The sequence below is a fragment of the Dasypus novemcinctus genome, chromosome 1 (assembly GCF_030445035.2).
Source record: "Dasypus novemcinctus isolate mDasNov1 chromosome 1, mDasNov1.1.hap2, whole genome shotgun sequence".
Lineage (NCBI taxonomy): Eukaryota > Metazoa > Chordata > Mammalia > Cingulata > Dasypodidae > Dasypus > Dasypus novemcinctus.
This window is the reverse complement of record NC_080673.1, coordinates 50119618-50140794: the sequence shown is the minus strand read 5'-3', so window position 1 is coordinate 50140794 and position 21177 is coordinate 50119618. Positions and strand designations below refer to the sequence as shown.

General features: G+C 37.4%; 1 protein-coding gene across 2 annotated transcripts in view; it reads left to right on the top strand.

Annotated features, from left to right (window-relative positions):
* Nucleotides 1-21177, top strand: part of SMARCA5 (SNF2 related chromatin remodeling ATPase 5) — a 54640-nt gene that overhangs the window by 14915 nt on the left and 18548 nt on the right. For both annotated transcript variants that reach the window (XM_058286454.2, XM_071214497.1), the window contains exons 6-10: nt 931-1110; nt 2410-2565; nt 2659-2790; nt 6828-6896; nt 19593-19702. In XM_058286454.2, coding sequence (XP_058142437.1) covers nt 931-1110; nt 2410-2565; nt 2659-2790; nt 6828-6896; nt 19593-19702 — 647 coding nt within the window. The remainder of the gene's footprint in view (nt 1-930; nt 1111-2409; nt 2566-2658; nt 2791-6827; nt 6897-19592; nt 19703-21177) is intronic.

The window sequence follows — 21177 nt, the reverse complement described above, 5'->3', positions numbered from 1 at the left end:
TGTTTTGCGCTGGGTGACTCTCCTTACGGGCGCACTCCTTGTGCGTGGGGCTCCCCTACGCGGGGGACACCCCTGCGTGGCACGACACTTCTTGCCGCATCAGCACTGCGCATGGGCCAGCTCCACACAGGTTAGGGAGGCCCGGGGTTTGAACCGCGGACCTCCTATGTGGTAGACGGACACCCTAACCACTGGGCCAAGTCCGTTTCCCCATTTTAAACTATTAAATTTATAAAGGTTAAAAAACAGTTTAACACTTGATTTTGTTTATTATAGTCTAGAACTGTTAGCAAACAAATCCGCTGTCGAACTGGTATCAACAGTTTGCTTTAGCTGCTTAAATATAGAGCATATACATAAATTGTGAGTCATTGGTGAAAGTAACAAATTTAAGAAACATGCTTTGGATTAACTTTTGTTAAATAATTATTTGATTGTTTTTCCCCACTTAAAAAACTTAAGTGGAGTCAGTGAGTGTTTATCAGCAATAAATAATATTTTTTCCCAGGATGGCAGCTTGTACAGTTCTCATAAATTTCAAATCCTTTTTAACTCTTGTTTACTAATTAATTGCTAGTTATGTAGTGAATGTTTTAAAAAGTTTCCTTAAAGCTATAGTGCTAAAATACTTACTTGCCTAGATAATGTATGGTGTTAAAAAGAACTATACTTCAATTCCAGTTCTGCTGGGTGACCTTGGCAAAGTCATTTAAACTTTCTGGGTATGATAAATTACTACCTCCCTCATAGATTTGTGAAGATTAAGTGACATGACACTTGTAAACTTAGGTTTTTGCCATGTTAGTTATTAGGAACACATAGTTTTTCTTTGTAATGTTCTAAGTTGTGTCAGGAGGTATTTATGTGTAACCCTTCCCTCACACCCCCCCCCCCCCCAAATTGTTTTGTGCTTATTTTGAAATCTTTCAGGGCTTGGGAAAGACTCTTCAAACAATTTCTCTTCTTGGGTACATGAAACACTATAGAAACATTCCTGGTCCTCATATGGTTTTGGTTCCTAAGTCTACATTACACAACTGGATGAGCGAATTCAAGAGATGGGTGCCCACGCTTAGATCTGTTTGTTTGATAGGAGATAAAGAACAAAGAGTAAGTTTTTAGTATTTCATTAAACTTTTGATAATAAAAATTTGCATAAAGGTTTAGAGAAGAGGGATAGGTTTAAAGAGGGATTAGAGGGGAAGGGGTCCAATAATAAAGTTGTTCTTTATAAATATAGATGATTTATGAATGTATTCTTGTCTTGGTTAAGTGTCAGTGGTGGTAAAGGAGTTATAGTCTATACTCAGCTGTAAGAATATAGTTTGTTTCTCCTTTTTCCGGGAAGTGATTATGTAAAATCAAAAGGCTATTTTCTCATTAAAAAGTATTTTCTTTTTAAAAGAGGTCTGAGTATGTGAGGTAGTCATAGGATTATATTTTAAAACTTATTAAAAGATAGACTGAATCAGTTAGTGGATGTCTACTGAGTCAGCAAGTAGGTATCATTTCTACTAAAATAAGTTAAAATTTAGATGAATTAAGAATATAAAACTCAGGTTTGGAAATTGATATTATTGAAAGATTGTGTACTTATATTACTTTGTTTTCCCTTTACCAGTGATGTTTCTAGATTTTTTCTCCATAGATTAGTTGGATATTTTAAGTTAACAAATTGCTTTTGATGTTTTCGAGGGCCAACTACTTAACCACTCTTTTGCTTTACTTTTCTCACCTCTAAATTAAGAATAGTAATAGTAACCTCATGGGGGAGATGGTGAGGTTTAAATGCATTGATATATCTGTAAATCTAAAGAAAATAAAAATGCTTACTACAAACTATCATTTAGTTCTCTTCCTTTTTTGTATCAGAAATCCTACTCTGCTTTGGCTAAGCTGGTCTCCTGATAATTTCAGGACCTAGAAGAATTGGAGAAAGAAGATTTTAAGAGTTAATCTATTGAATTTTACACTGATTAATTTTGTCATTGTTTTCATTAAATGGCTTTGACTCATAAAATGACTGATATAGTTACTTTTTTTTTTGAGGTACTGGGGCCTGGGACTGAACCCAGGACCTTGTATGTGGGGAGCCAGCACTCAGCCACTGAGCCACATAGGCCCCCCTGAATTGGTTGTTTTTATTTGTTTGCTTGTTGTTTACTTTTGTTTTTAGGAGGCACGGGGATTGAACCTGGGACTTCCCATGTGGGAAACGTACTCAGTTGGCTTGAGGCACAGCTGTTCCCTGTAGTTAAACTTTTGTGATTGGAAAGCTGGTTTTAGATTGCCTGCATAGCTACTCTAATCCTTTCTAATATTTCCACCCTCTTACATATTAGATTACTTGTCACTGGTAAATGTAATGTATATTTTTCCATGTTTAGTTTTTTCTCTTTTGCTATACAGGCTGCTTTTGTCAGAGATGTTTTATTACCAGGAGAATGGGACGTATGTGTAACATCTTACGAAATGCTTATTAAAGAGAAGTCTGTGTTCAAAAAATTTAATTGGAGGTACTTAGTTATAGATGAAGCTCACAGGATCAAAAATGAGAAATCTAAGGTAATGTGGTTTTTTAGATGTGAAAATCATTATGTGCCTTCATTTAAGAATGAGTAGTGTGCAAAATATCCTAATGATGAACTGTTCTTTTAGTTGTCAGAAATAGTGAGGGAATTCAAGACTACCAATCGTCTGTTATTAACTGGAACACCTCTTCAGAACAACTTGCATGAACTCTGGTCACTTCTTAATTTTTTGTTGCCAGATGTCTTTAATTCAGCTGATGTAAGTATTTCTAATTGTTTTTTGGTGGAATGATGATAATGTTTTGTCTAATATAATTTTTGTCTAATATAATTATATATTTTTGTAATTGAATTGGCCAGCCTTCCAGCACTGCTTGAAATAATCATTAACTTTTCATGTTGTTACATAGCCTGGTTAACCTACTGTTGAAAATTGACTCATGTCCCCCACAAAAAGTATGTTCAGGTCCTAACCCCTGGTCCCTGGTCCCCTGAGTGGGAACCAATTTGTAAATAGAACCTTTGAAGATGTTATTAGTTAAGGTGTGCCAATGCTGAATGAGTGTGACTTTAATCCAGTATGGCTGAAGTCCTTATAAGCAGAGGAAATTGGAAAAGGGAGGGAAAGCCTTGGGGAGCAACCAAAAGCTAGAAATCAACAGAACCCAGAAGAGAAAGGAAAAGATCCCCTCATGTGCATTGCAATGTGACAGGAAAGCCAAGGGCTGAGGATTGCCAGCCAGCCAGAATATACCCTAGGAGGAAGCAAGCCTCCTGGCCAATGAGCAGTAAATTCCTGTTATGTCCCATTGTATGATATTTTTATTAACAGCTGTAGAACTAAAACAGTTTTAGTTACCAGAAAGTAGAGTACTATTCTGACAGATATTAAAAAATGTGGAAATGGCTTCGGAATTGGTAATGGATAGAGGCTAATAGAATTGTGAAATTCTTGATAAAAAAGCCTTGATTGTTTTGAAGAGAATGTTAGTAGAAATATGGATGGTAAATGTACTTCCAGTGAGGTCTTTGAAAGAAATGAGGAATGTGTTACTAGAAACTGGAAGAAAGGCAGACTTTGTTATAAAGTGACAGAGAATTGGCATAATTCTTTTTTCCCCCCTCAATTAAAAGCAAATGTTTATTTTCTATGAAGAAACTTAGAGAATACTGATCATAGGAACAATTTGTCAGTTGCACAGAGTAATTATTGTTCATATGCTATAATATTGTTATTTTACATTTATCTGGTCTACTAGAGCTCTTTTTTGGTTACTATTTGGTTGGAGTACCTTTTCCCAACCGTCCACTTTTAACCTGGCTGTGTCCTTATGTCTGAGGTGAGTCTCTTGTAGACAGCGTATAGATGGCTCATACTTTGTTATCCATTCTATTAGTCTATGTCTTTTGATTGGGGAGTTCAGTCTGTCAACATTCAGTGTTATTATTGTAAATGCATTATTTACTTCATCCATTTTGTCCTTTATTTCTCCGCCCCCCCCCCCCCGCCGTTGTTTGGTCTCTGTGTCTTTTTGCTGCGTGTTGTTCTTTTCCCATTTCTGTTGTTGTCAACGGCACGGGAATCTGTGTTTCTTTTTGTTGTGTCATCTTGTTGTTGTCAGCTCTCCGTGTGTGCGGCACCATTCCTGGGAAGGCTGCACTTTCTTTTGCGCTGGGCGGCTCTCCTTATGGGGGGTGCACTCCTTGCGGTGGGGCTCCCCTACGCGGAGGACACCCCTGCATGGCAGGGCACTCCTGGCACGCATCAGCACTGCGCATGGGCCAGCTGCACATGGATCGAGGAGGCCCGGGGTTTGAACCACAGACCTCCCATACCTCCCATGTGGTAGACGGATGCCCTAACCACTGGGCCAAGTCTGCTTCTCTATTGTCTGTTTTCTTATGCTTTAGTTTATCCTTCCTAATAATCTTCAATTCTAAACTCTTCTCCAAATCTTTCCCCCTTTTTTTTCCTTTTAAGCTGCGGCACCCCTTTTAGTATCTCTTGTAAATCTGGTCTTTTGGTAACCTATTCTGCCAGTTTTTGTTTGTCTGTGAAGACTTTGAACTCACCCTCATTTTTGAAGGACAGCTTTGCCAGATACAGAATTCTTGACTGGCAGCTTTTCTCTTCCAGTACTTTGAATATATCATACCACTTTCTTCTTGCTTCCATGATTTCTCATAGAAGGTTGGCACTTAAAATCTTACTGAGTTTCCCTTGTATGTGATGCTTTTCTTTTCTTTTGCTGCTTTCAGAATCCTCTCTGTATATCTCTGGTATTTGTCATTCTGATTAGTAGATGTCTCAGGGTAGGTCCATTCAGATTTATTCTGTTTGGGGTGCGTTGTCCTTCTTGGATATTGATATTTATGTCCTTCATAAGGGTTGGGAAGTTTTCAGTCATTATTTCCTCAAATATTCTTTCTGCCTCCTTTCCATTCTTTTCTTCTGGAACACCAATAATGTGAATGTTTGTGTGATTCATGTTGCCATTCAATTCCCTGAGACTCTTCCATTTTTTACATTCTCTTTTCTTTCTGTTCTCCTGTCCTTTCAAGTTCAGATGTTCTGCCTCCGAAGCCACTAATTTTGTCTTCAGGCAATTTAAATCTGCTTATGTATTTTTACTCTTCATCCATTATGTCTTTTATTCCCATGCATAATTGTGTTCTGATGTTGGGAGGAAGGAAGAACTTGGAAGCAATTAACTTTGATATTTAGTTGAAGAGATTTCCAAGCTAAGTGTGGAAAGTACAGCCTGGTTTCCTTTTGCAACTTACAGTAAAGTGTGAGAGGAAAGGGATAAACTGAGAGTTAAACTCTGAAGCATAAAGGAACCGGATATTGATGATTTTAAAAATTCTCAGCCTATCCACATAGCATGCTCTGAGACTAGGACCAGAGATAGTTCTGTTGGGAAGACCTCTCTTAGCTTTCAGAAAGTGAATCCTCAGAGGACAGGACTCCATGTGAGGGTTTTACTGAAGTAGCCTTTGCTAATAAATAGGGTGTGACTAAACACGGATCCAGTCAGAATTAGAAGAACTTTTTTATATCAAGGAAGGATCTGTAGGAAGTTTGTGTGTGTGTGTCTTTGAAGAACTCTGGCTAGTACTTTTACATAAGTAAGTTCAGAAATGGTTGTAATTTTGGTTTATTGTGTTAAAGATCATTTTAAGAGAATGGAGAAATCTGTTTGTTTGTTTGTTTATTTATTTTCTCTCCCCTTCCCCTCTCCCCACCCCAGTTGTCTGTTCTCTGTGTCTGTTTGCTGCGTGTTCTTTGTCCGCTTGTTAGCGGCTCAGGAATCATTGTTTCTTTTTGTTGCGTCATCTTGCTGTGTCAGCTCTCCGTGTGTGCGATGCCATTCCTGGGCAGGATGCACTTTCTTTCATGCTGGACAGCTCTCCTTACGGGGGGCGCACTCCTTGCAGTGGGGCTCCCCTGCGTGGAGGACACCCCTGCGTGGCACGGCATTCCTTGTGTACATCAACACTGTGCCAGCTCCACATGGGTCAAGGAGGCCTGGGGTTTGAACTGTGGACCTCCCATGTGGTAGACAGACACCCTAACCACTGGGCCAAGTCCGCTTCCTGAGAAAGGACATATAATCAATATCTAAAAACAACTTTATTTCTGCTTTTATAAATTTTTATGTTTTTTGTTTTTGAGGTAATTTCTTACCACATTGACATGTTTAATTTGTTTGATAATCTGTTAAACCTTGTTCTAGTAAACATAATGAATGCTGTTTGCTAAAAAAATCAAATATGTAATAAATATGTTTAAGAGGAAAGGATAGGGAAATTGTTCTTGTTCAAATCCTACTCAAATACCAGTGAAATGCTCGTAATCTCAATTTCACTTTCAGTGAGTGTCTTTAATTAAAATTGGCATTGCTTTGGAAACCTTGATTTGAATATTCTGAGAGGTTTTCTTAGAAAATAAACTATAACGTTTTTTCCTTTTAAGCTTTTGTGTGGCTCTGTGGGAAGGGTATTTTTCAAGAATATTGTGTAGTTATTTCTATAAAACTTGCTTTCCCACTATTTTATTTTCATTGTGAAACTTGTCATCTCAATGTTTGTGAGAATAATGTTTAAGGACTATTAGAGTTCTTAAACTACTGGTTCTAAAATTAATTGGTAAATAATGAGGGGTATATATGAAGAAGGACTTGAACTAATTTTGTGGTTAACTAAAACATTAATTCTAGAAATCATTTTTTATATTGGCATAATATAATTGTAGTTAATATCTCTGATCTTAAGATTTCTTTTTTGTTTATTTAGGACTTTGATTCCTGGTTTGATACAAACAATTGCCTTGGGGATCAAAAGCTAGTTGAAAGGCTTCATATGGTGAGTATTTTGGGATAATGTTAAGGCATATTTCTAATGGAAAAGTGAAGGAGAGTTAAATTAGATTTTTTTTCTCTGAGGAAAAAACATGATTGTGGGCTTGGATTTTAAAATCAGATCTATTTAAATTATGCCACTTAACTTCTGGACCTCATGTGGGGGGGAAGTGGAGTAATATTAGGTGGTTTTTAGTATTAGACCTAGAAGAGAATCCTAACTTAACGGGGGGGAAAGTAATGCCTTGGGGAAGAATGGGGAAAGAAGACATGTTAAGAACTAATATAGAGAAGTCTTTAAAGCTTAGTTCCATCTATATTCCATAGGAGAATTTAATAGGTCCATTTCTGAAAGGCTAAGTCCATCTGCTATTCTGATCCAGTGACATTGTATAAGCAACTGCTAGTAATGGATTGTGAGCAGAATTGATAAGTTTTTGCCTTAGTGTGTATCTTTGTACCTTTCTGTGAAGGTTCACATGTAAAAGTAGGTAGGTTGAGACAGGATAAAACCAGACCTTCTAAGCCTGAACCCAGGATTTTTTCAACCTTGGATCCTATTGACATTTTGGGGCAGGTAATTCTTTCGGTAGGGGTGGGACAGAAAGAAGTGGCTGTCCTGTGCATTGTAGGATGTTTAACAACATCCCTGATTTCTGCCTACTAGATGTCAGTGTTCACTGAATTATGACAATCAAAAATTTCTCTAGAATTGTACAAGTCTGCTCTGGGGCAAAATTACCCCTCACCAACATCACTTAACCCTTTTTTTAACATTCTTTAGCATCTATTTCACTTTTTATATTGAACTTTGATATGCTGTAGTTACTGACGCCACTGTTGATTTTCTTTAAACATTGTGCCAATTCCAATTTCTTTGTGTTTGCTTAATGCTAATAATACCCTTTCTTGCCCTCTTCACTAATACCTATCCCTAGACCTCAGGAGTGATGTCACTTCCTCCACTGAACACTCACCCAAGCTGAGGCTGGCCTAGGTACCCTTTTTGTGTATTCCATCTTTAATAATCTGGGCATTCTAACACAGTGCATTCTAACATAGCACTGTGCAGAGTATTAAAATGATTATTCCACAAGTTTTTCCTGCTGGATTATAAACACAGGGGCAGGAAACATGCCTTATATTTGTTTTTGTATTTCTAGTACAATGCCTGGCTTTTCATGGATATTTGAACAGGGGAGAAAAATTAAGTTTACAAATGTTAAAATTTTTTTTTTTGCCTTTTTTTAACAAATCAATTTTATTGATACATATTAATAAAGCATACAATTCATCCAAAGTATACAATTATTGTTATTTGGTATAATCATTTAGTTGTGCATTCAACACTTCAATCATTATTAGAGCATTTTCATTATTTCCATAATAATAATAATAAACAATATAATAATAAAATTCTTCACCCCTCAATCTCTTTATGTTTCTGATGCTCTTAAATCTTATCTGTAGAGTCATATTTTCAACTCATATCATTAATTTTATTCCCAAAGGGACTTTCACACTTTTGTAATGAGTCTTCTGGTGATGAATTCTTCAACTTTGAACATCTGTAAAGTTCTATTTTATCTTTACTTTTTAAAGGTATTTTTATTGTGCATCTAACTTTTTTAATTTTTAAAAATTTTTATTGAAGTATATCATTCATACATGGTGTTTATAAATTAATTATGACTTTTAACTTATGTCCTCTTATTTTGTTAAATATTTGCAGTAAAGTGATAATCTTTTTTTTTTTTTTTTAAAGATTTATTTATTTATTTAATTTCCCCCCCGCCCCTGGTTGTCTGTTCTTGGTGTCTGTTTGCTGAGTCTTGTTTCTTTGTCCGCTTCTGTTGTCGTCAGAGGCACGGGAAGTGTGGGTGGCGCCATTCCTGGGCAGGCTGCTCTTTCTTTTCACGCTGGGCGGCTTTCCTCACGGGCGTACTCCTTGCGCATGGGGCTCCCCCACGCGGGGGACACCCTTGCGTGGCACGGTACTCCTTGCGCGCATCAGCGCCACACATGGCCAGCTCCACATGGGTCAAGGAGGGCCGGGGCTTAAACCGCGAACCTCCCATATGGTAGACGGACGCCCTAACCACTGGGCCAAAGTCCGTTTCCCTAAAGTGATAATCTACCTTTATTTCTGTGTAGGAGACATTCAAGCATCAACACGTTCAATTTAGATCTCTTTATTTGAACTGTTATAGAATGTGTGTGTAGTCTTGGGAAGCAGAAAAAGAGGGCGTAGGATCATGTTTGGTTTTCATTTGGGCAGTTTTTACCTTACCATTTTCTTCTTGACTTTAATAAATGTAGGTGGAGCAGACAAACCAAAATAACCCATACAACAGAAACAATGTATTTTGGAATCTATTTATTTCGTTCAGAAGGAAGCATGAAGATACTTACCAAGTCAGGGAGGAGAGCGGTCTGATAACACTATCCCTCTATTTTGTCCTGTTCTTTACATAGGGGAGCTATGGCTCCTGTGGATCTATATTTGAATGGGAAGCTCAGAAATCAGCAAGGGCATACTTTAAGAATGAGAACTCTTGTAACTTTTATTTGATGAATCAGTTATCAGTACCTCTTGTTGCAAACCCTCCTCCTCCCCGCCAAAAGCATAAAAGTTTATATTTTAAAAACCCTAGATTTTATGGCTGGTTTCACCTAGGTTCATTCATTCAGTTACATTTAGCTGGCAATTTTGGAGAAGGAAGACCTGTTGAAAATAAAGTATTTTTAAATTTTACTCTTTTATAACAGTGAATGAACTGTCACTACACACAACATAGTAGATATGTCTCAAATACAATACTGAAGAAAAGAAACCAGACAGAAAGGATATATATTTATAATTTCATTTATATAAAATTAAAAATAACAAGCAGAATTAATTTGTGGTGTTTAAGAATCAGAGTGTTACTTACCTTCAGGGTGAAAAAAGGGGATGGTGACAGGAAGGGGCACAAAAAGGGTTTCAGGAGTGTTCTGTTTATCTAGATGATGGGTACATGGGTGATTTTACTTTATGGCGGTTGAATCATGCACATGATTTATATACTTTATGTGTGGTCTATTTTAATTAAAAAGGGGTAGTAAAACTAAAAAATGAAACCACAAATACATCTTAACTGTGAACCTAGTCATTTCTTTTATTATTATTGTTATTTTAAAAACGTGGTACATATATATGAAATTTTTAAGTATACGATTTAGTGGCATTAGTTATATTCACGATGTTGTGTGACTGTTACCACCATCCATTACTAAAATGTTTGTCACCCCAAACAGGAACTCTGTACCCATTATGCAGTAATTCCGCATTCTTCCTTCTTTTCAGACCTTGGTAAACTAATCTTTCTATTTCTTTCAATTTTCCTATGCTAGATATTTCTTGTAAATGAAATCATAGAATATTTATCCTTTTGTGTCTGGCTTGTTTTGCTTAGCACATGTTCAAGGTTAGTTCAGTATTTCATTCTTTTTTAAAGCTGAATAGTCATATTCCATTGTATTCATATGCCACATTTTGTTCATCCATTCGTCTATTTTTGGACACTTGGATTGTTTCTACATTGTGGTTATTGTGAATAATGCTACTTTTAATGAAAACTAGCATATAGGTGTGTGTTTCAGTCCCTATTTTCTATTCTTTGTGGTATCTACCCAGGAGTGGAATTGCTGGGTCATTATAATTCTATGCTTTACTTTTTCTTTTTTTTTTTTAATATATTTTTATTACAAACGTTGTGAACTTACAAAACAGTCACGCAAATGTGTAGAATTCCCATGTAACAACCATTTACCAATACACTGCACCATTCTGCAACATTTGCTGCAGATTATGAGATAATAGTATTATACTGTTACCACTAACTGTGGTCCATAGTGTACATTTGGCATATTTTTTCCATAAATTCCAATTATTATTAACACAGTACATCTTTGGAATTGTTGCAGGAATATTACAGTATTGCTGTTAACTATTATCCATAGTTTAATTAATTGTATTTTTTCCCATGCTTCTCCACATTCCCACCACCCTGCAATAGTGACATATATCTGTTCTAGTTCACAGAAGGACATTTTTGCATTTGTACTATTAATCACAATTCTCATCCACCTCTAGGTTCACTTTGTTGTTCATTCCCTATATTATTCTCTAGCTTTATTTCAATTGATATTTACATCCCTAGACAACCCTTTTCAGCTACAGTCCTGTTTAGAAACCAGCGGCTACTCACTATAATGTGTTAACTATCAGCTCTATCCATTTTCACACATTTACCGTCAAGTTAGTTAAAACTATATATATTTTAAGTTTACCATTTCACTGCCCTCCTCTTAACCACCTAATAACCTGTAGTCTTGCTTTTACTCTGTGCATTTATTCTTCATGTTTAGCTCATATTGTTGAGACCATGCAGTATTTGTCCTTTTGTGTCTAGCTTATTTCACTTAGCATAATGTCTTCCAGATTCACCCATGTTATCATATATGTCCCAGTTTTATTTATTCTTATTGCAGCATAGTATTCCATTGTATGTCTATACCACATTTTGTTTAACCATTCATTGGTTGATGGACATTTGGGTTGTTCCCATGTTTTGGCAGTTGTGAGTAGTGCTACTGTGAACATCAGTGTGCAGGTGTCTGTTCTTGTCACTGTTTTCAGTTCTTCTGGATACATTCTTAGTAGAGGAATTGCTGGGTCATATGGCAGTTCTATATTAAGCTTCCTGAGGAACCACCACAATGTCTTCCACAGAGGCTGCACCATTTTACAATCCCACCAACAGTGAAGGAGTGTTCCTATTTCTTCATACCCTCTCCAGCCATTTTTTTTTCTATTTTTTTAAAATAATGGCCATTTTTATGCAGTGTGAGATGATATCTCATTGTTGTTTTGATTTGCATTTCCCAAATAGTGATACTGAATATTCTTTCATGTGCTTTTTTGGCCATTCGTATTTCCTCCTTGGAGAATATCTATTTAAGTCTTTGCCCATTTTTTGATTGGATTGGTTGCTCTTTTGTTGAGTAGTATGATCTCCTTATATAGAATGGAAATCAAACCCTTAGCAGATATATGATTTCCAGATATTTTCTCCCATTGAATGGGATGCTTTTTCACCTTCTTGATGAAGTCCTTTGAATCATGAAAGTGTTTAAGTTTGAGAAGGTCCCATTATTCCATGTTTTTTTCCATTGCTCATGTTTTTGGTGTAGGATATAAGAATGTACTACCTACCACCAGTTCTTGAAGATGTTTTCTTACATTTTCTTTAAGTAGCTTTATTCTTCTAGATTTTATATTTTGGTCTTTCATCCATTTCGAGTTAATTTTTGTATAATTTTGTGAGATAGGGAACCTCTTTTGGCTATGGATATCCAGTTCTCCCAGTACCATCTGTTAAATAGAGTGTTTTGCCCCTCCTAGGTGGTTTTGACAGGCTTGTCAAAAATCACTTGACCATAGAGTGGGAGTCTGTTTCTGGACCATCATTTCAGTTCCAGGTCTGACAGACAGGTCTTTGTGTCTGTCTTTATGCTAGAACCATACTGTTTTTACCAGTGTAGCCAGGTAATATGATTTAAAGTCCAGAAGTGAAAGTCCTCCAACTTTGCTTTTCCTTTTTAAGATGTTTCTGGCTAATTGGCTTCCCTTACCCTTCCAAATAAATTTGATAATTGTGTTTTCCATTTCTTTAAAATATGCTGGTAGAATTTTTATCATGATTGCATTGAATCAGTGTATCAATTTGGGTAGAATTGACATTGTAATGATATTTAGTCTTCCAATCCATGAGCATGGAATGTTCTTCCAGTTATTTAGGTCTTTTCAAAATTTCTTTTATCCATGCAGTGTAGTTTTACAGTTGCTTTATGTACTTGGTTAAATTTATTCCTAAATATTCGATTCTTTTAGTTGCTTTTGTTGAGAAAGTTTCCTTCAATTCTTATCTTTTTTAGTATTTTTATCAAGAAAGGATACTATATTTTGTCAGATGTCTTTTCTGCATCAATTGATAGGATCACGTGATTTTTCTTCCTTGATTTATTACTGTGGTGTATTACATGAATTGATATTCTTGTGTTGAACCATCCTTGAAGGCCATGTGATATGATGAGTAATTCTTTTAAATGTGTTGTCGTATTCTATTAGCAAGTATTTTGGTGAGGATTTTTACATCTGTATTCATTAGGGAAATGGGTCTGTAATTTTCTTTTTTCATACTATCTTTATCTGGCTTTGGTACTGGCTTCATAGAATGAGTTTGGTAGCGTTCTTCCTTTTTCAGTTTTTTAGAAGCACTTGAGTAAGTGGCATTAAATTTTCTTTGAATGCTTGGTAGAACTCACCTTTGAAACCATCTGGTCCTGGACTTTTCATCTTTGGGAGGATTTTGATGACTGGTTTAATATCTTCACTTGTGATTGGTTTGTTGAGGTCTTCTATTTCTCTAGCATCAGTGGGTGATTTGTGTGTTTCTAGGAATTTGCCCTCCTCCTTTACATTGTCTAGTTTTTTGGCATTTAGTTGTTCATAGTATCCTCTATCTAATACTGAGAGTGGTATATTAAAGTCTCCAAATATATTGTATAGATATTTATTTCTCCCTTAAGTTTTGCCAGTGTTTGCCTCATGTATGTTGGGGCATCCTTGTTAGATGCGTATACATTTGTGACTGTTATTTGTTCTTGGTGAATTGCCTTTTTTATTAATATATAATGTTCTTGTCTCTAGGAAGCAGCTTTTTTTTTTTTAAGTTTATTTTGTCTGAAAAAAGTATAGCCACTCCAGGTTTTTTATGGTTACTGCATGTGTGGAAAATCTTTTTCCAGCCTTTTACTTTCAATCTCTTGGTATCCTTAGGCCTGAGTAGTCTCTTGTAGACATCTATACATAGCTCATATTTTCTTATCCATTCTACCAGTCTGTGTCTTTTTATTGGGAAGTTTAAACCATTAACATTTATTATTATTACAGTAAAGGCAGTTCCTATTTCATCCATATCTCCAGGTTTTACCTGTCATATTTTATTTTCACCACTCTTTTGACTCTTTTATTTACCTTTACTGATATAATCTTCATTTCTAGACTCTTCTAAACCTCTCTTGTCTTGTCTTTTCAGGCTGTACTACTCCCTTTAGTGTTTTCTGGAAAGCCCATTTCTTGGCTACCAACTCTGTCAGTTTTGTTTATCTGTGAATATTCTAAATTCCCCCTCATTTTTGAAAAACAATTTTGCCAGATATACTGTTCTTGCCTGCAGGTTTTTCTCTGGCAGTATCTAAAATATATCATACCACTGCCTTCTTGCTTTCATGGTTTCTCATGAGAAATTGGCACTTGATCTTATTGGGTATCGCTTATATGTTATGCATCGCTTTTTCTTTGCTACTCTCAGAATTCTCTATCTTTAGCATTTGACATTTTGATTATTATGTGTCTTTGAGTTGGTCTGTTTGGATTTATTTGGATGGGAGTATGTTGGGCTTCTTGGACATGGATATCTATTTCCTTCAGTAGGGTTGGGAAATTTTCTACCATTATTTTTTCAAATATTCCTTCTGCCGCTTCTCTTCTTCTGGGACACCCATGACACCCGTGACACATGTTTGCATGTCTCTTGATGTGATTTAGTTCCCTGAAACCCTGTTCAATTTTTTCTGTTCTTCTGTTCTTTTGTATGTTTGCTTTCAGAGGCCATGTCTTCACACTTACCAATCCTTTGTTCTTCTTCCTCAAACCTGCTATTGTATGCTTCCAGTGTATTTTTAATTTCATTTATTGTGCCTTTCATTCCTATAAGATCTGCTACTTTTCTATATATACTTCCAAATTATTCTTTGTGCTCATCCAGTGTCATCCTTATATCTATCCTTGATCTCTTTAGCCATCTCATTGAAATATTACGGAGATTTATTTCAACATTTATGATGAGTTGTCTCAACTCCTTTATGTCATCTGGAGGCTTATCCTGTTCCTTTGACTGGGCCATATTCTGTTTCTTGGTATGGTTTGTAATTTTTTGTTGGTGTCTTGGCATCTGGCTTACTAGATATATTTATTCTGAGTGCAGTTTCTCTCGTTTAGTGCTTTCTTGCCCTGTCTTCCTTATTGTTTGTGTCGTAGGAGCCAAGGATATAGTTGGTGCTGTAAGCTGTGGAGGCTGAAGTTGCTCTAGGGACTGATGAAGCTCCTCACATCTTTTCTTCTGCTATGGGTAGGGACAGCCACATCTGTGTGTCATAATCCAAGTTGTGCAGGCCAAGACGGTCTGTAGTTGCTCAGAGAGACTAGTTAATCTTAACGCTTCTTTTCTTATGCCTTGGGTGGGGATGGAGCTGCAGGTGTAGGCAGTAGTCTATGCTGTGCAGGTCCAAAATGCCTGCAGTTGCCCAGGTAGGCTGATGTAGTACCGGACCCTCTGGAATGCCCAACAGTCTAATCCATAAGGGCTGAATGCATCTTCAGTTGCCCTCAGAGGCTGAGGGAGTACAGTTTGCTTTCTGCCCTTTAGGGGGTTGGGATAGAACCACAGGCCCCCAACAGTTCAGTCCCTGTAGGCAGAAAGTACCTGCCATTGCCTGGACAGACTGAGGAATCACCAGCCCCCTTCTATCCTGTCTGTGTAGACTGAAAGTGCCATTGTCTGGAAAGCCTGAAGAAATGCCAGTCCCTTTCTATAGCAGTTTGCTATTATTGATGAATTCCAAAAAGAAATACTAGATTATGTTTCTAAACTGATCTTCTCCTCTGAGCATGTTAGATTATATGGGATTAAGTACTCACGTAAACCTCTTGTGCCCCTTGGGCCAAGGGGAAGGGACTCACAGATAAAAGACATGGCAAAGGACAGAGTTGAAGGGTTTTTGATGTTGGAGTTTGATGGTGAAACCTTAAGCTGGAGCCCCTGGAAGAGAAGAACCCAAGAAGCCTGAACCCTCGCAGATGTTCGCAGCCATCTTGCTCCAACACATGAAAATAGACTTTGGTGAGGGAAGAAACGTCTATTTTATGGCCTGGTATCTGTAAGCTCCTACCCCAAATAAATACCCTTTATAAAAACCAACCAGTTTCTGGTATTTTGCATCAGCACCCCTTTGGCTGACTAATACACCTTCTGTCCTATTGGCGGGTGGGGGTGGATTCAGAGGTACCCACCCGTCTAACCTGTCCAGGCCAAAAGTGCCTGCCATTGCCTGGGAAAACTGAGGAAACATGGGTCCCCTCTTGTCCTCTTTGGGGCAGGGATGGAGTTACAGGTGTCCAGTATTCAGTCTGTGGGCTGAAAGCACACAGTTACCCAGAGAGTCTAGGAAAATACTTCCCCTCTTCTTGTCCTATCAGGGGTGGGGTTGGAGCCACAGGAACCTAACAGTTGAGTTTGTGCAGGCAAATGTGCCTACAGTTGCCTAAAGAGGCTAAGGAAACACCAGCCCCCTCCTGTCCTATGAGTGGGTATGGAGACGGAATCAGAGGTGTTCAACAAACCAGTTCATGCAGGCTAAATGTCCCTGCAGTTGCTGGGAGAGGCTTGGAAAACAAATCTCCCCTCCTTTCCTTTTGGGGGGTGGGGGTAGCTACAGGTGTCCAAGTGTTCAGTCTGTACAGGCCAAAAGTGCCCGTAGTTACCTAGAGAGGCTGAAGAAATATCAGCGCCCTCCTATCCTATGAGGATGGAGGGGTGGAGATGGAATTGAAGATGCTCGGCAAACCAGTTTGTGTTGACTGAAAGAGCCTGCAGTTGTCCAGATAGGCCAAGGAAACACAGCTCCTCTTGTATCCTTTTGGGGTGCTCCCCTCCTATCCTTTTTGGGTGCAGGCCTGGAACCCCAGGTGTCTGACTGTTCTGTGTTGGCTGAAAGTACTTAGAGAGGCTGTGCAGGTCCTACCAGGTTCCTCCCTTCCTGAGATGGGACTGGAGCCTAGGCTGGGGCTCTAATCTGATCTGGGTGGAAAGAAGGTGGTGGTGGTTCCTACCATCACTGTGATTTTCAGTCAGCCCTGCTTCCCTTCATGCCGGGGATAGAGTTAAAATGGTAGTTACCAACCCTTTTCCTGACTTGGACAGGTTTAAATTTAGGCTGTTCTTGGGGTTATATGTTAGCCAGCTGAATTTACTAATCAGTAGCTGTAGTCTGTGGCCAACCGTCTTCTTCCTCTCCCATGTTTGGTAAATGGACCTTCCAACTCAAGCCATGGAATAGCTCCAGTGGTGGCTTGAGCATCAGTGGAGGATGAGCATCGTGCTCTTCTCACACAACTTCACTGCAGTCTTCTCCTTCCATTCTTTCAAGGATGTTGCAAAATGTTCTTCTGGTCTCTTGGGCCCCCCCCATACAGGTGCTTTAGATAGCTCTGGGTGGTTACTCACTGCCCTGCAGGATGAGCTGACTCTTGGAGCGCCTTACTCTGCTGTCATTTTGACCTTTCCCTGCTTTGCTTTTTTGAGAAACTGCCAAACTTTTCCACAGTGACTGTACCATTTTATATTCTCAGTAGCAGCGCATGAGGTTCTAATTCTCCACATTATTTTTGTAATAATAGTCATTCCTAATGGATGTGAACTGTTGCCTTGTTGTTTTGACTAGTGATGTTGAGAAATCTTTTCAGTTGCTTGCTGGTCATTTAAATGTCTTGCCAGAAGTGTCTTTTCAGCTTTGTTTCCCAATTTTTAACTGGGTTGTTTTTCTTTGCTGTTGAGTCATAGGAATTCTTTATATATTCTGAATATTAAACTGTAATTAGGTGTAATATTTGCACTTATTTTCTCACATACCATAGGTTATTTTCACTTTCTCGATAATATCTGGTAGTATACAAAAGTTTACTGTCATTTTTCATGTTTTGGGTGCCGAATCCATTGCCAAATCCCAGGTCAGGGGGATTTTCCCCTAAGTTTTCTTTAAAAGTTTTATGGTTTTAACTCTTATAATTAGGTTGTTGATCCATTTTGGGTTATTTTGTATGGTGTGAGCATAGGGGTCCAGCTTCATTCTTTTTCACGTGAACTTCCAGTTTTCCTGGCACTGTTAGAAGACTGTTTTTAATGGAGTTGGCACCCATGTCAAAAATAAATTAGCCATAGATGTACGGGTTTATTTCTGAACTCTCCATCATACTCTGTCTTCTTAGGCCATTACGCTGTTTTGATTACTGTGGTTTAGAGTAATTTTGAAGTTAGGCAGTGAGCATCCTCCACCTTTGCTCTTTTCTCAACGTGGCTTTGGCTATTAGGGCCCCCTGCAATTCCATGTGATTTGGAGGATTGGCTTCTATATTTCTGCAAAAAAGGCTGTTATAATTTTGATTGGGGTTTCATTGAATAGGTAAATCGCTTTAGGTAGTATTCATATCTTAATATTAAGTCTTCCAATCCCTGAACAAGGGCTGTCTTTCTAAAAATTTAGGTGTTCTTTTAAGTTTGTCCAGCAATATTTGGTAGTTTTCAGTGTTCAAGTCTTTCATCTCCTTTGTTTAATTTATCCCTAGGTACTTTATTCTTTTAGATGCTGATTTCTTTTTCATATTAATCTTTGCTGGTATGTAGAGATTCAACTGAGTATTGCCTATTCATCTTGTATCCTGCAACTTTGCTGAATTTATTTACCAGTACTAGTAGTTTCTTGTTTTAGTTTCATAGACTGCCCAAGTAGATATCATAAAATGAGTTCAATGGGAATTTATTAGCTTACTCTTTTGAGACTAAAAGAAAGTCCAGATCACTGTGATGTTTTCTCCCTATGTGTTCTGGGGCTGGCTGCTAGCAATCGTTGGCTCCTCTGCCACATGGCAAGGCATATGGCAATGTCTCCTTGTCTCTTTCTTCTGTTCTGGGTTTTGTCAATGTCCAGCCTTTTTCTTCCTGTGGCTTTCTCTGTTTGAATTTCATTCTCTTATAAAGTATTCCAGTAACAGGATAATGACCCACTTTGATGGAGGTGGGATACAACTTAACTGAATTAAGCTTATCAGAAGGTCCAGCTTAGAATGGGTTAACACCCCCATGAATGGATGAAATTTAAGAACATTTATGGATTCTTTGAACTTTTCTCTATTTAAGATCATGCCATCTGAATAGTGGTACATCTACTAATAATTTACTTATCACTTATTCCTTTATCATGTTGAAGAAGTTCCCTTCTATTCAGCATTTTTCTGGATTTTTTAAATCATGAAAAGATGTTTGATGTTGTTAAATGCTTTTTCTGCATCGGTGCAGATATATATTTTCCCTTCTCCTTTCAGTTAATGTATTTTACGTTAATACCCAGACATCTCTTAATTTAATGTTAGGTAATCTACATGTGGTAATGAGTTTTAAATCTGAAAGAAAGTCAATGTTGCAAACATCATCTTTATTTTACTACTGTTTTTAGTATTTTATAATAGCAAGATATACTCATTACACGTATTAATTAAGTAATGATCTTTTATTAACACTAAAGTAACGAAGTAGTAACAAATCATTACACATTTGGATGGGAGAATTCCTAAAAAGTAACTGGCATTCAAGCAGAGAAGTTTCTTTTCCATGTATTTGATAGACAGTTTTAAGGTGTTGAAATAATACCTGACATAAGGTCATCTCCATTTCTTGTAATAACACCTGACATAAGGTCATCTCCATTTCTTGTAATAATATCTGACATAAGGCCATCTCCATTTTTTTGCTCTTTTAAGGTTTTGCGTCCTTTCCTTCTTCGTCGAATTAAGGCTGATGTTGAAAAGAGTTTGCCTCCAAAAAAGGAAGTAAAAATCTATGTGGGTCTCAGCAAAATGCAAAGGGAATGGTATGTATTCTGAGAGGTATTTGATATTTATGTTGATTTTAACTTTCATTTATATATATTTTTTAAGATTTACTTATTTATTCCCCCCTTATTTATTTATCCCCCTCCTCCGTTTTCTGCTCTCTGTGTCCATTTGCTGTGTGTTCTTTTGTGTCTACTTGTATTCTCATTGGGTGGCTCTGGGAACCGATCCTGGGACCTTCTGGAGTGGAAGGGAGGCAGTCATTCTCTTGTGCCACCTCAGTTCCCTGATCTGCTGTGTCTCTTATTCTTTCTCCTCTGTGTCTCTTTTTGTTGCATCATCTTGCTGTGCTAGCTCTCCATGTGGGCCAGTACTCTTGCATGGGCAGCGCTCCGCAGGGCCAGCTTGCCACATGGGCCAGCTTGCCTGGGCATCAAAGCCTTTACCTCCTGTGTGGTAGACAAGAGCCCAATTGCTTGAGCCACATCCACTTCGCTCATTTATATTTTGTTTTCTTAATTGTGTCTTCAGGGAATTCCTATTTGCTGGATTGAACTCTACTTAAAAAGATCTTTCTGGTCATATGGTATAGGGCTTGCTCATCAAATATATGGATGATACAAAATATTGACTATTATTTCATAGAAGCAGAATTTGAGGTTTCTGAATTTAAAAAAATTTGAAATTAAACAGTCTTCTGCTTGTGTTTTTTTTTTAATAGAAACCTGTGGTGACACATGGGGGGTGTGGTTTAATTTAGTAGTTCATAAATGTTGGTGTCATGGATAGTGCAAATCTGATGACATTTTTAATTGTAGAGAAAAATAACATTCTTCTTCCTCATAAAGCTAAAATCAGTCACTTTGTAACACTCCATTCTAAGTTGATAATTTAGTTTAAGCAGAAAAAAATATCCTTTTGTGAAATGATGAGCATTAGGGTTTTTTGTAGAATGCTGAACATGAATCAACAGTGTGAAGTGGCTGTTGAAAGACATACTGTTACCTTAGCACATATTAATATAAATGTATAGTTCAGAAGGAGGGAAGTAATGGAACCCTATTCTGTATTGGTCACACCACATCTCAAGTATGTTTTAATTCCATACTTAATTTAGATAAAGAACTAAGACATGAATGAATGCTAAGAGAAGAGATTTTTATTTTTATTAAGTTAGGATAATGTCTAAATTCTTGGTATGCATTCAAGGCATTTTACAATCTGGCCCTAGTCTGTGGCCCTAGGTTCACTTGACTTCATCCTTCCTCCCCCTTTGTGCTTATAGTTTCTGCTTAAATCACGTTGTATTCATCTTATTCTCATCATCATTCCTTACTCTTTCATGATTCTTCCTCCCTCCCTCCTTACATCTTAGGGTTCTTATCCAAATGCTGCACCAACTACACGGTATGTGGCATTTTTCTGTTGTAAAGGACAAATTTAAAATTTTAAAATGTTTTAAATTTTGCTTAATTACTTAAAAATACTACATTATACTGCTTTGTTTTAATTT